This window comes from Euphorbia lathyris, chromosome 8, assembly GCF_963576675.1.
Source record: "Euphorbia lathyris chromosome 8, ddEupLath1.1, whole genome shotgun sequence".
In the NCBI taxonomy this organism is placed as follows: Eukaryota; Viridiplantae; Streptophyta; class Magnoliopsida; order Malpighiales; family Euphorbiaceae; genus Euphorbia; species Euphorbia lathyris.
The window spans coordinates 10,354,848-10,368,958 of NC_088917.1; the positions used below are offsets into that span (position 1 = coordinate 10,354,848).

Consider the following 14,111-nt stretch of genomic DNA (forward strand, 5'->3'; position numbering starts at 1 on the left):
GAGATGGTCTGATGTGGGCCAAGGAGTGCGGCTTTGACAATGTGTGTTTCGAAGTTGATGCCAAGGCCGTGGTGGATGCAGTCAAGTCTTTCAAACGAGATATTACTGAGTTCGGGTGCATCATTAAAGATATTAGACAGATTTTCAATTCTAATCAAGGTTATTCTTTGAGATTTGTTCCAAGATTAGCGAATAAGGTGGCGCACGTGTTGGCTCGCCATTCTAATTCCAATGCTAATCCTTTCATTTCATTCTTTTGTCCTCAGTTTTTGGAGTCGGTTCTGTGTTCGGATCTTTCTATTCAATGAAATCTTGATTCTTTGATTAAAAAAAAAAACAGTACACATGAATTAAAAATACTAACAGTAAGCATGAATTAAAATACTAACTAGCGGTATATTTTTAATTCAAAAGAATATGCATTGAATTAAAAAACTTTAATATACTAAAACTTTAAACTAATACATTTTTTCAACAAAATAATAATAAAACCGTAATATATAATATAAAGGCGGGCTGGGTTGGGCCGGGCTCGGGATTTTGAGGCAAATCCCAAGCCCACCCCATTTGATGTACGGACTTAAACAAGTCTGGACCGGGTTGGGCCAAACATAAGCTATACATGTCCAACCCCAACCCATAAAGGACGGGCTTGGACAGGCTAACAGGCTCTTGAACAAATCTAGTTTTTATGCAATAGCTATTCCAAAAGTGGAGGAAATACATATTTTTTAAGTGAACCTAGGAAAACGTATTCATTAACTTATGTTTTATTACATTCCAAAAGTACTCCTTTCATCTATCGATCAAACCAAGCGAGAGAAATGCAAAAAACACACAAAAAAAAAGGGAAAACATGAAAGCGGGAAAAGGGCGAAAAACGCCAAAAACGAAGAATACGGTAAAAATATTTTAGAAAAAAAAACAGGGAAAACGGGAAAACACATAAATGGGAAAATGCAAGAAAAAAAAAAGAGAAATAGCAGAAAATGTGAAAGACGTAGAAAATGAGAAAAACGCATAATATAGAAAAAACATAGAATACATAAAAAAAAAAGCAAAATACACGAAAAATAGATTATATAAGAAAATGCAGAATACATTAGAAACACAGAAAATGGGAAATGCGAAAAACAAAAAAAAAAGCATAAACACACGAAAAACGCTGAATACGATAAAAAAAATGCAGAATTTAAAAAAATACAAAATACAGGAAAATGCGGAAAACGGAGAATACAGAACACATGATATGGGAAAACCCATAATATTGAAAAACTCAAAATATAGGAAAAACATGGAAAATAAAAAAATATGGGAAAAGCATAGAATAACGAAAAAACGCGAAAAAGGAGAATACAAGAAAAATGAAGAATATGGAAAAAACACAAAATACAGCAAAACTGGAAAACGTGGAAAATGACGAATATGGGGAAAATAGGGAAAACGGAAAAAACGCAGAAAATGCAAAATACACATAATATAGGAAAACAGGAAAAACGGAGAATACTGTACAACACAAAATATGAGAAAAATATAGAAGATAAGAAAAACATAAAATACAGAAAAAAAAAACAAAGAATGTAGGAAAAACATGGAAAACAATGAATATGGGAAAAACGCAAAATACAGGAAAAATGCGAAATACGGATAATAAGAAAATAACGCAAAATATAGGAAAAACATAAAAAATGAGAAAAAAATTGGGAAAATGCAGAATACTACCATTTGTAGTATTTTCCCATATTCTTTATTTTTCTCGTTTTCCATGTTTTTCTCATATACTGCATTTTCTCATTTTTTGTTGCAAGCATGTGGTGTCCTAGATGGACCCCAACTGTGTGAGGCACATTTAAGTCTGTACCACATTCAGACTAATCCAAGTTCTCACCGTAAAGGTCCAGAAGGCGTTTAAGTCCTAGCCTCCATAGGATAGCGAGGTTCGAACCTCTGACCTCTCTCAAGGAGTAAGAGTGTCCCAACCACTCACACCAACCACATTTTGTTTCTTTACTTGGCCTTTAAAAGTCGAGAAAACAAAGAACGAAGCTTAAGCGTTCGTTTCAGAGTCCAAAAGAAATCTAGACGATATTAGTAAGGTGTATTTCGAATACATGTGAATGCAAATTTATGCAGTAAATTTTATGCATCATATATTCAATGAGGAATTGCTTAAATGCTATTGTACAGATACAAGTAGAACATGTCATGTACACATAAAAAAATCACCATTGCTGCATCAGAGAACCTTATAGACAGCAAGCAATGGTGTCATATTTACACTTATCAATTCTCATTTACCGTATGTCGATGGCTTTAGAACGGCTTTAGAACGCACCTTATACATTTATCCTCTTCATCGGAAGAAGTGGCCAATAGATCTGCAATGGAAACAATGGCAATGACAGAGTTGTCAAGTTTATCAGACAGATTCTGTCTTTGGTATGAACAAAATCACTGTGAACAATGGCTGGCACCAAAATCTTCCAGTGAGCAATGAATTCCTGTCAAAAAAATAAAATTTGAACTTATTAACTGAATAGGAACATCCATTAGCATTCAATTACTGTGGCCAGCTGAAATTGGAGTAGTCATAGTATGAACATAGCTAATTGCAATAGCAGAATTGTAGCAGCAATTACATGGATTAGTGTATTTGTGCTCATTTTTGTATATAAGCTCTTAATCTTTCAAGCTTAATACATCATCAGCCCCCGAACTTGTCCCAAAAGCTTGATTGGCCCTTTAAACTTAGGAAGTGTCTCATTAGCCCCCTCAAGTTGCTTAAAATAAGCTATTGGCCACCTGGATTTGTTTAAAGTGACCTACTGAGTCTCCTGAACTTGTTTAAATTGGTATAAATTTCAATTTGCCCAAATATGTAAAAAAACTTAAAAAATAAGAGCCTAATTCGATTCTAAGTCTCTATAACAAATTAACTTTCTATTTTATACATTTTTATGGCGTTTTTATAGATTTAGGGACTTAATCATGACACGGGCTAGCTAATGAGACACCATGTAAGTTCATGGGCAAATCAAGCTTTTTGGACAAGTTAAAGGGGCAACTGATGTATTAAGCCATCTTTCAATAAAAAGAAGGGATAAGTATACCTTTAAAAAAAAGGTACCAATTTAGGCCTTGATAACAGAACGTGACACATCATTTATATTACTCAGTTAAGTTCTATCAACTTTACGTGGAGCAGAACTTAACGGAGTAATATGAATGACGTGTCACGTTCCGTTATCGAGGCCTAAATTGATACTTTTTTAAACGTTAAACCTATATTAGTATTATTTTGTACGTGAAGCTTAAATTGGAGGTAAATGACATCAGTAGCTTCTCAACTTTGGCTTTACTTTCTTTACGCACCCTTGAACTTCAAAAACAGACATACAAATCTCTCAATTATGTCCTTATTAAAAGTAGACAACCTCAAAATGGAAGAGTTCTAGAATTAAAGTTGTTTAAAACCATATTTCCAATGGAACCACATTGTTCGATTTTTCAAATCACCATTTCCGGAGATTTCTCTCTCTAAACAACCATTTTATATCTCAAATGACAACAAAAACAACAAGTTCAAGAATTAAAGTTGCTTGCTATTGGAGTGGTCAAAGGTTAAGGGACTTTTATGTTAGTAAAGGACAAAGTTCACGGACTTTTTGTCCGGTTTTGAAGTTCGGGAGCCATAGAGAAAACCAAGCAAAGTTGAAGGGCTATGAGTGTAATTTATCCTATAAAATCGAGGAATACCTCGTGCAACTCGAGCAGAGGGATCAGCATAGGATTGTAACGAATGATCAGCCGCATATCTCAAAAATTGTCAGGATTCATTAGGAAGCTGAGCAAATGTACCAGTATTAGGACTGCAACCTCCAACCATCATTCTCTTGTAGACTGCATAAGCAAGATCAGAATTTCCGGATACGCTGTAACCCCGAATAAGAGCATTATAGGTGAACACATTAGGTTGAAGACCAACATGTTGTAGTTCTTCATAGAAATTTCCTGCTTTCTCCACCATTCCAGCAATTCCAAGATTGAGAATCAACGAATTGTAAGTGTATAGATCAGGCCTGATACCGCAGTTCTGCATTTCATCGAAAAGGAAGAGCGCTTCTTCGATCCTGTGTGACCTTCCAAGTCCATCAATGATGAGGTTGTAAGCAACAGAATCAAGATATAACCCTGTCTGCTTTAGTTCCTCGAAGTACTCGAGTGCATCGTCTACTCTTCCCGCAATACATAGACAACCGACGAGGATAGTGTAAGACTTCAAGTCTGGTCGAATTCCTTCTCGAATCATTCTCTTAAATAAGTTACAAGCTGTCTCTACATCACCGGATTTCCCAAATCCGTTTATAAGAATGTTGTAAATTGCATTGTTGGGTTTACATCCATAGTCCACCATTTCCTCGAATAGCTTCGTTGCTTCGTCTAGTCTATCCGACTTCATAAGCCCGTCTACCAGAGGGCCGTATGTGCAAGGAGTGGGAGAGAAACCACCACTTACAATATCACAATACAAATCCAAAGCCTTGTCTAAGCTATTGGATTTCACAAGATTGGCAATGACTATGTTGTGAGTTATGATCCCCGGCTTGCATCCATTAGAACACATATCTTCGTACAGTTTAAGAAGTTCGTTGATCTTCCTGGACTTCCCGTAGGCATCGAGTATCAAGTTACAGGTGAATTCATCTGGATGACAACCAGCATTCTTCATCTCACTGAAAAGATTCAAAGCCTGGTCTGAATTCCGGACTTCCATGAACCCGCTGATCAATAAGCTGTAGGCATCAACTGTTGGTTTGACTCCGAGTTCTTTGGTGAACTTCTGAAATACATTCTGAGCAGTGAGAGCCTTTTTCTGCTTGCATAAAACCTTAATTATAGGGAGTAATACAGAGTCATCCTGGCAAAACCGACTTTGTACTAACCTTTCACCGAATAAAATGGCCTTTTCGGTTCCAGCTTGAGTCAAAACCCCGCTCATGAGATCTTCCCAAAACAGCCCGTCAACCTGAAATCCAACCCGGTGATCAAAATCGGAAACAATAGTCAAAGCTTCCTCTATCATCCCATTACTCACAATACCAGGGAGGAGAGTGCACAGACTTACATAATCAGGGACCAAGCGTTTCTTCATCTGATAGAAGAGCCAGATTGCATCATTAATCCGTTTTCCTTTAGTAAATCCATGAATGATAGTGTTGAAAGTCAGAACATCAGGTGTACAATCCATTGTTGTCATCTTATAAAGCATTTTAACAGCCAAATCAACCTCATCGTTCTTGCACAGGCAATCGAGGAGTGAATTGAAAGTTATCGTGTTTGGCGGACAGCCGGTCTTAATCATACTGTCAAATAACTTGATGGCTCTTTGGACCTGACCTTCTTTCCCTAATCCGGATATTAACGTGTTGTAGGTGACAACAGTAGGAGCAAGCTTCATGTCCTTCAATCTGCAGAACATCTGCCACGCCTCACCTACACGATCAGCTTTGTAAAGCGCATCAATCAACAAATTGATAACGATTACATCAGGCTCACACTGGTTATTCGACATCTCAGATAGCAACTTAATGGCTTCATCCACTTGTCCTGCCTTGCTATAGCACTTCATCATCATGTTATATGTCACTGAATCCGGAACCAGCCCACTGCTTTTGAGTCCATCGAAAATCGCCTTTGCTTCTCTAAGTCTACCCATTCTAGCAAGACCATATAGAGATGCATTGCAAGCAACAACATTCGGAACAATTCCTTTACGTTTCATCTTCTCAAAGGTCTCGAGAGCTTTTTCGGAGCAACCAGACTTTCCATAGTAGTCAATGAAAAGAATGTATGTAAATGCAGTGGGTTCAACACCGAAAGATTCCATATTATCGAAAAGTTCTACAGCATCATTCAATCTATCTGCCCTCAGAAGTCCGCCAATCAAAGTGTTATACGTGTGAAGGTTAGGCGACACACCTTGCGTTCTCATGACATCCAGTACATCAAATGCTTCATCAACATCCCCAACTTTGCATAAAGCATTGACAAGTATACTAAAAGCGACAACATCGGGGGCATAACCATCAGCTTCCATTTCACTCCAAAATTCTTTCACCAAATCCAAATCACCAGAATCACTTAACTTGTCTAACATGGTAATATAGGTTACCCTGTCCGGTTTATGCTTAGTAGCTTTCATTTTAGCAAATAATTCCATGGCATCATGTAGTTTTCCTGCGTTACAAAGCGCATCAATAAGAACTGTATAAGTAATAACATCAGGCCCGCACCCATCATCTTCCATCCTTTTCATTATTCTGCACGCCTCATCGATTTTCCCCGCTCTTCCAAGTACTCTGATGCAAATGGTGTATGTGTACACATTCGGCCTCAATCCCAAACTCTCCATCTCTGCCAACAGATCCATAACAATTGCAGTATTCCTTCTCTTCCCTGTTGCTACCATAAGAGCAGAATAAGTCTTAAGACTCGGCTTAAGACCCTCCGAAATCATTCTTCGATATACCTGTAACGCCTCCCTATATAATCCGGATTGAAGTAGCATATAGATAAAACCATTATATGAATATGCATTCAAAACAAAACCAGCCCTCCTCATCCTATCAAGTGCAAATGGTGCTTGCCTAAGCCCGCCCCGAACCGAAAGACCCTTAAATATAATCAAATAAGTCTCCAAATCTCTCCTTATGATTTGCTTTTGCATCAAATCAAACACAACCGCCATATCCCCAATTTTCCCATGGCTCCTCAATATTTCAAGCATGTGATTACATGTTTTAGTTGTGTGAACAACAAAGGGGGAATCCGCAACTGAATTGAAGTACGAAAAAGCTTCAATTGGGTCCGAAATCGACTTAAGTTCCGCCATAATTTCATCAGAAGATAAGGCATTCTTTGTCTTACTCTTCACCACCGGAGATTCATGATTGCTTCCCACTGCAACCACACACAAATTCACTCGTTTTCTCCTAGGTTTTCTCTTCCAAAATGACACAGAACGACATGGTAACAATTTCAAGTTTCTTACCCTACCGCCTCCTAATGACTGGTTATTAACGAAAACAGGTAATCTACCATCTTGAGTGAAAGCGTAAGTGTAATTGAGACTACCGCAACAAATGCTTGAAGAGCAAATGATTAGAACAGCCATGAAAGGTTTATAAGAAACTAAGAAACAAGCATAATGACAAAATCTGGAGAAATCAGAGATGAGTTGAATTATGCCTGATAGTTGTTTGTCGAATTGACTGAGAGAGGAAACGAACTTGAATTGAAGATAATGTTTAACTAGACTTACCCAAAAAGAGCACAACGGCGGGAATTCTGGAGCAAGAAGGTATTCACTGTGGCTATGGCTTTGGATTGCCGGAGAATCTGTAAAGCTATTGGTTGAAATGTGACAAAAAGAAATGGCTGCAAGATGTGGTAGCCGTTGGAAGCTGCATTTCAGATATTTATATTTGACTGTCCCTTTAATAAATAAAATAAAAAAGGGATAATGTGAAAAACAAGAGGGTTAAGGTGCAAAAATACCCCAACGTTTTGGGTTAGGAATAATTTTACCCATAACGTTGGAAGCCAAGAGCAATTTTACACCTAACGTTGATAAATTGGGTCAATTTGAGAAATAATTCATCAAACTGTTTTCTCGATCATGAATCTGGTCATCTACACTTCATACATACGTCATTTTATCAGTAACAAATCACAAACATATGTTGGGATGTGAAAAAAAAAAAAAATATATTGTCTTTTATACAAATTAGACAAAAAAAATAAAAAAAAATACACTGAATTTATAAATATTAATCTCTAATTCTATTAAATTACAAAAAAAACATGAACTCATTTTTTAGAACGAATTGACATGCAATTGATGCAAAATAAAGAACAAAAATGTCTGTATTTTATAATAGTGTCTGAAATTAACCCAAATTATCAACGTTAGGGATAAAATTGTTCTTGACTACAAACACTAGGGGCAAATTTGCACCATTTTAGACGTTGGGGTAAAATTGCTTCAGACCCAAAATATTAGGGGTATTTTTGCACCTTAACCCAAAAAAAAATAAGAAAGCAATTTTATCATTAACGTTTAAAATGGTGCAATTTTATCTCTACCATTAACCGTTAAGAGCAATTTTATCTCTAATATTGACAATTTGTATCAATTTCATACATTATTATAAAACACATATATTTTGTTTCTTATTCTATATCAAGCTGGTTTTAAAAAAAAAAAATTATAATTTTTTTTGTGATTTAGTAATAGAATTTGAGATTAATATTTTTAAATCCAGTGAAATATTGGAATATTTTATCCAATTCATACAAAATAAACATTTTTTTCACGGCTAAACATATGTTTATGATTTGTTATTAATTAGTGATAGAATGATGTACATGTAAAGTGTAGATGCCAAAATTTATGACCGAAAAATATAGTGTGAGGAATTAGGATTAAAATTGCACTATTTTAAATGTCAATGGGCAATTTGCTCCTCCTTGTGAACATTAGGGTATTTTACACATTATCCCAATAAAAAAATTTAATATTTTATTTATAAAAAGAATTAAAAAGAAAAAAAAAATTAATACATGTCTATTTGGTCCAAAACTTTAAATGCACCCTCAAATTTTTAAAAGTTACAAATAACTTCTATTCTTGTCCAATTATATTTGATAACTCTCTATTATTATCTAATTGCATTCAATAACTTTTTATGTTTGTCTAATTACATTCAATAACCTCAAAATTTCAATTGTCCCATGAATTTTAAAAAATTCATAATTCCTAATTATTTGTCTATTTGATATTTTCTTTTTGACACGTAACAAACACTTTGACATATGGATGGACGTATCTCTAATTTTCTGTAACCAACAAATTCTAGTGAGAAATATAGGATTATTGAATCAAATTGAATAATTATAGGTATTATTTGAAACTCAAAAAGGCAATTGAATGGCTCATTTGTTTTATCTGTTGTTTACTGTTGTTATTTGTTGTTTCCTGTCACGGTTTGATTGTTTGCTGTTTGAAAATGTTGCTTTCAAAAAAAAAAACATAGATTCACTGCTTTTATAAAAAGCTGCTTTTCAGCTACAAAAGGCAAACAAGAGATCTAACCAAACATTTAAAACTCTCATTTTCAAAGTGAAAAGGTAAACATGAGGTAAAAAAGCAACAACCAAACACGCCCAAGTTTGGAACTATAACATATATAAACTTGTAGTTGCTAACTCAAAGCAATTTTATGCTTAAGGATATAAGTGAAATAAAACCTAAAATCCCTACAACCGTAAATAAAACCTTAGATCTGTTAACCGATTTACACAAAAAAGGACAATTCTAATATAATGGCAGAACAAGAACATAGTGTAATAACATTTCTTAAAAATCACGCCCAAGAAATTATTGAAAAGGAAAAATACAAATATGAACCGCTAAAAAACAGAAAACTCAAAGACAATGATGCTAAAACATCCAATGTAGACGTAAGCACCGAAGCCGAATACCTTCAACTAAAAATCTAAAAACAACATAAAGAAATCAAAGACCTGCAAAAAGAAAACATAAAATTAGTCATAAATTCGAGTACAAAATGGGTCGAAAAATATAAAAAATATAAACACAAATTTAAAAATACTAAAAAAGAATTAAAACAAACAAAGCTAGAATTAAAACAAACAAAAACAGAGATAATCCACATTACAGATGAATTAAAAGAATTAAAGGAAGAAGTAAGAGTCTTAAGAACAATGGTTAAAGAAGTAAAAGGGAAAACTATTCACATCAGTAACAGTAGTAGTGATAGTTCAGATAGTTCAGATACTCAAAGTGAAAATAAACTAAAAATCATTGGGTATATAGAAGAAGAAAATAAAGATGAAACAAAATTAATAGAAGAAAATCATCAAATAATGAAAGCATTAGAACAAATGAAGAACATTAATGCAATAATAGAAGAAGAACCAGAAAGTGATATAGAAAACAACGAATACAACAACAAATACACTAGGTATGAAAAATCGGATATAGGATCAGAAAATATAGTAAACGAAGATGCCGATAATTATCCAGAAGAAGAAATGATAGACCCCAATTTAGACGTAGTAACTAAAAAAGTACCTACAATTCCACGACATATACCTATAGGCCAACAAGGAGACTTTAAAAAATTTATAGGATCTATGTCTCAAGGATTAAATCCAAATGGATATTTTTTAGACTTAGATAATGTCTATGATGAACAAGAAATAAGTAGACGAATAAATGATTGGAATTTAGGAATGTACATAGCCTCAATGAATTCATCTCACACTGAAAATTTAGATTATATGTATGACCTAATCTCTAAAACAATGATAGGAAAAGTAGGATTTTGGATGGAATCTATAACTCATCAGTTAAGACCACAAATAGAAGCTTGTGCTCATGATTGGAAATCAATGTTATTATTGTTTGATATGGTATTAAAAAGAGAATTTTTAGGAGAAAGATGGTTAGTGGCTAGAGAAACAGTATTTGCTGAAAGAAAAGCTGAAATAATAATGAATTTGAATAACATGAAATGTTGTAAAATTAGTAAATTACCAGAATATACTATCAGTTTTACTAAGTTCTTTTATGAAGCTAGGTTTTTACCACAAGAAGGATTGATATACCAACAACTATATTATGACCACTTACCAAACCCATACAACGTAGAAGTTTCAAAAGAATATACTCAATTAGAACCAAAAGAAAAAACATTAGGAGAAAGAATTAGAGTACTACGAGCTTATCTTATGCGAAAATGTGAAGAATATAGAGTTCAACAAAAGGTTAAAAAGGATAAGAAACTCGGATTACGAGAAATATGTGGATTCACGAAAAAACGGTTAGTTTTTGGTTGTGATGATAAAGTTATGAGAAAATATAGACGATATACTCCTAATCGCACTTATAGACATAATCCTACATATAAGAAGTCTTATACTAACAAGCATGATAATGGACGATTTCGATGAAAACGATTTAGACGATATAAAAATAATCCAGAAAATAGGAACATATTTAGATATAAACGCAAGTTTAGGAAAAGACGAGAAAGACCACTAAGGGATAAAAATACTAAACTTACAGAATGTAAATGTTGGAATTGTAATGAGAAAGGACATTATGCTAATAAATGCCCTAAATTAAAACAAAAAGGTGTCAAATATATAGGAACAACAGAATTTATAATGAGTCTAGAACAAATAAGAGCCAGCGATGATAAATGGAATAAAGAAGATGAATTTTATATTACTGAAACAGAAGGTGAGAACTCAGAAGAATTAGAACCAATAGAATATGAAGATAGTGAAACTGATAACTAATGGTAGCCATATATGTAGAAGCACCGGTAGAATATAAACCTAATAAGATTATAAAACGCCGCATATTTATAGATAGTGGAGCTGATATATGTTTAGCGAAGCAAGATGTACTAGTTCCCCATAAATGGAAAAGATCTAAAGGACATAAGGTCAGAGTTACAGGATTTAATGAACAAATGAAAGAATTAGATATTATAGCCGAAAATATGAGATTAATACTTAACAAGACAATCTTTCGATTACCCATAATTTATCAAGAAAATAATATGAAACAACATATATTATTAGGAAATAATTTCCTTGATTTCTTTAAAGTCCAGCTAATCAAACCTGAAACCATAAGTCTTTTAACTCCTTGTAATAAATGGATTATCCTTAAGCGAGTCCTACCTTTATATCCACTCACAATACATAATATCAAAACAAACAGAGATAATAATTTAGAACTTTTAAAAACAGAAATATTTAGACCATTTAAAGATCAACTTTGGAGAAAACCCTATAACGTTGTGGGAAAAAGAAAAGATATATGCTAAGATAGAACTCATAAACCCTAATGATGTTGTTCGCACCAGACCAATAAGATATAGTCTTGATGATCAAAAGGAATTTGAAATACAAATAAAAGAATTATTAGACTTAAAATTAATTCAAGAAAGTAAAAGCCCTCATAGTAGCCCGACATTCTTAGTAAGAAAACATAGCGAACAAAAGAGAGGCAAAGCAAGAATGGTAATAGATTATCGAGAACTAAATAAGAAAACGATTTTTGATGGATACTTTTTACCTTATAAGAGAAATTTAATTAATAGATTATCAGGAAAAAAGTGGTTTAGTAAATTTGATTGTAAAAGTGGCTTTTGGCAAATTAAGCTTACTAAGGAATCAAGACCTTTAACAGCATTTAGTGCACCACAAGGACATTATAAATGGATTGTGTTACCTTTTGGTTTGAAAAATGCACCCCAGATATTCAACGAAGAATGGATACGATATTTAGAAAATTAAATGAATTTTGTGTAGTTTATGTCGATGATATATTAATCTATAGTAATAATATAGCAGACCATTTACAGCACCTAGATGCATTTATAAAAACAGTAAGACAACATGGAATCCTTTTATCCGAAAAGAAATCAGAAATCTTTAAAAATAAAATAGAATATTTAGGATATATAATAGATAGTGAAGGATTACAACTACAAGATCATATCGTAACTAGAATCGAAAATTTTAAAGAAAAATTAGATACTAAGAAAGAAGTCCAACAATTTCTAGGAATAATAAATTATGCATCAGATTATATAAAAGACTTACCAAAATTACGACAACCCTTGCAAGAGCTAATTAAGAAACATAAAGTATTTGAATGGACGACAACTCATACTGATACTATAAGAAAAATAAAAGAAGCAGTAAAAGTTCTCCCAAAATTAAGACTACCTAAAGATAATGATCAATTAGAATTATATACAGATGCTAGTGATATTGGGTGGGGAGCAGTACTCATCGCATATAGAAAAGAAGATATAGACAAAGAAACTCCTTTAATATGTGGCTATAGATCAGGAACTTGGAAACCCTCAGAGAAAAATTATCATATCAATGAAAAAGAATTACTAGCTGTTAAAAATGGAATTAAAGGGTTTAGGTATCATTTGTTACCCATAGAATTTATCATAAGAACAGATAATACACAAGTAGGAGCATTTATCAGAAATAAAATAGATCCCCTACCAGAACTGAACAAAAGAAGGCATTGGCAAAGTTTTTTCAATTGCTATAATTTTGTTGTTAAACCTATCTCTGGAAAACGAAATATCTTAGCTGATTTTTTGAGCAGGAATGGAGATAATGATCCAATGAATATCAGAAATCAGAAATCAGAACCGCCAGATGCTGGCAATGATCAGAAATCATGAGAACTTTCTGGACAACCTTGAGGAAGAACTCAAGAAACTCTAGTCTCAGAACAATCAGAATATAAGAACCATGACTCCTAGATCATCTTATGAGTTGTTAGGAGATCTTCATAAGAAGCCAATTGAGATGCCAACTTCATCGAGTGGACTCTCAGGAGCCACCACCTTGAACCATTCTAAGCTGATTAATCAGAACTCATCAGAAATCACAACCTCCCAGGTTATACAATTCCCTCCAGAAATGACAGAAGCATATAAGAATATCATGAAATTTTTTACATATAAGAAGAGTCAAACCGTATATAGAACCATTAAGATGACCAAATACCCTAGGTATATATGCTCAGAAGACTGCAGTCCAGATGTTGTTCAGAAACTATTTCGATATGGATTTCTGGACAAAGTCATGACTGATGAGAGCCTTAATAGTGTTTCAAAACTCCCATCTATCATACCCAGATCCATTGACGAACTTGGATTAAGATTTAGAAGAGGAATATTTTGTGTTCAAATTTTTGATGCTGCTATGGACTTAGAAGGGAAACCAATAATAATTGCTCAGATCTTTAAGACTGGTAGAAACACTAAGATTGATGTAGATAATTCCGACCATCAATGGGACATTCCATGCAAATTAGAAAATTTTAAATCTTGGTTAGGAGAAAAACGAGCACATGGAATCCATACGATCAAATGTAGACTCGAAGACTATATTAGAAATAAAAAGGTGGCTATAATAGCCAGATCGAATCATGGAGAAGTTGAAGAAATGATAACTATCAACTATTTAATGGAAATGGG

The 14,111-nt window shown here is 33.7% G+C and overlaps 1 protein-coding gene across 3 annotated transcripts; it reads right to left on the minus strand.

Annotated features, from left to right (window-relative positions):
• Positions 1 to 436: 436 nt before the first annotated feature.
• Positions 437 to 7,739, minus strand: LOC136203168 (pentatricopeptide repeat-containing protein At4g31850, chloroplastic). 3 transcript variants are annotated; one of them, XM_065994252.1, is made up of 3 exons: positions 5,126 to 7,739; positions 3,859 to 5,026; positions 437 to 2,501 (listed from the first exon to the last, which is right to left on the minus strand). In XM_065994252.1, the coding sequence occupies exons 1-3, from the start codon at positions 7,172 to 7,174 to the stop codon at positions 2,452 to 2,454; spliced, it is 3,267 nt and encodes a 1,088-aa protein (XP_065850324.1). In that variant the 5' UTR covers positions 7,175 to 7,739; the 3' UTR covers positions 437 to 2,451. The 3 variants fall into 3 exon arrangements, with proteins under 3 accessions (XP_065850324.1, XP_065850321.1, XP_065850323.1); XM_065994249.1 differs by having other exon boundaries at positions 3,859 to 7,739; XM_065994251.1 differs by having other exon boundaries at positions 3,757 to 7,736.
• Positions 7,740 to 14,111: the final 6,372 nt, after the last annotated feature.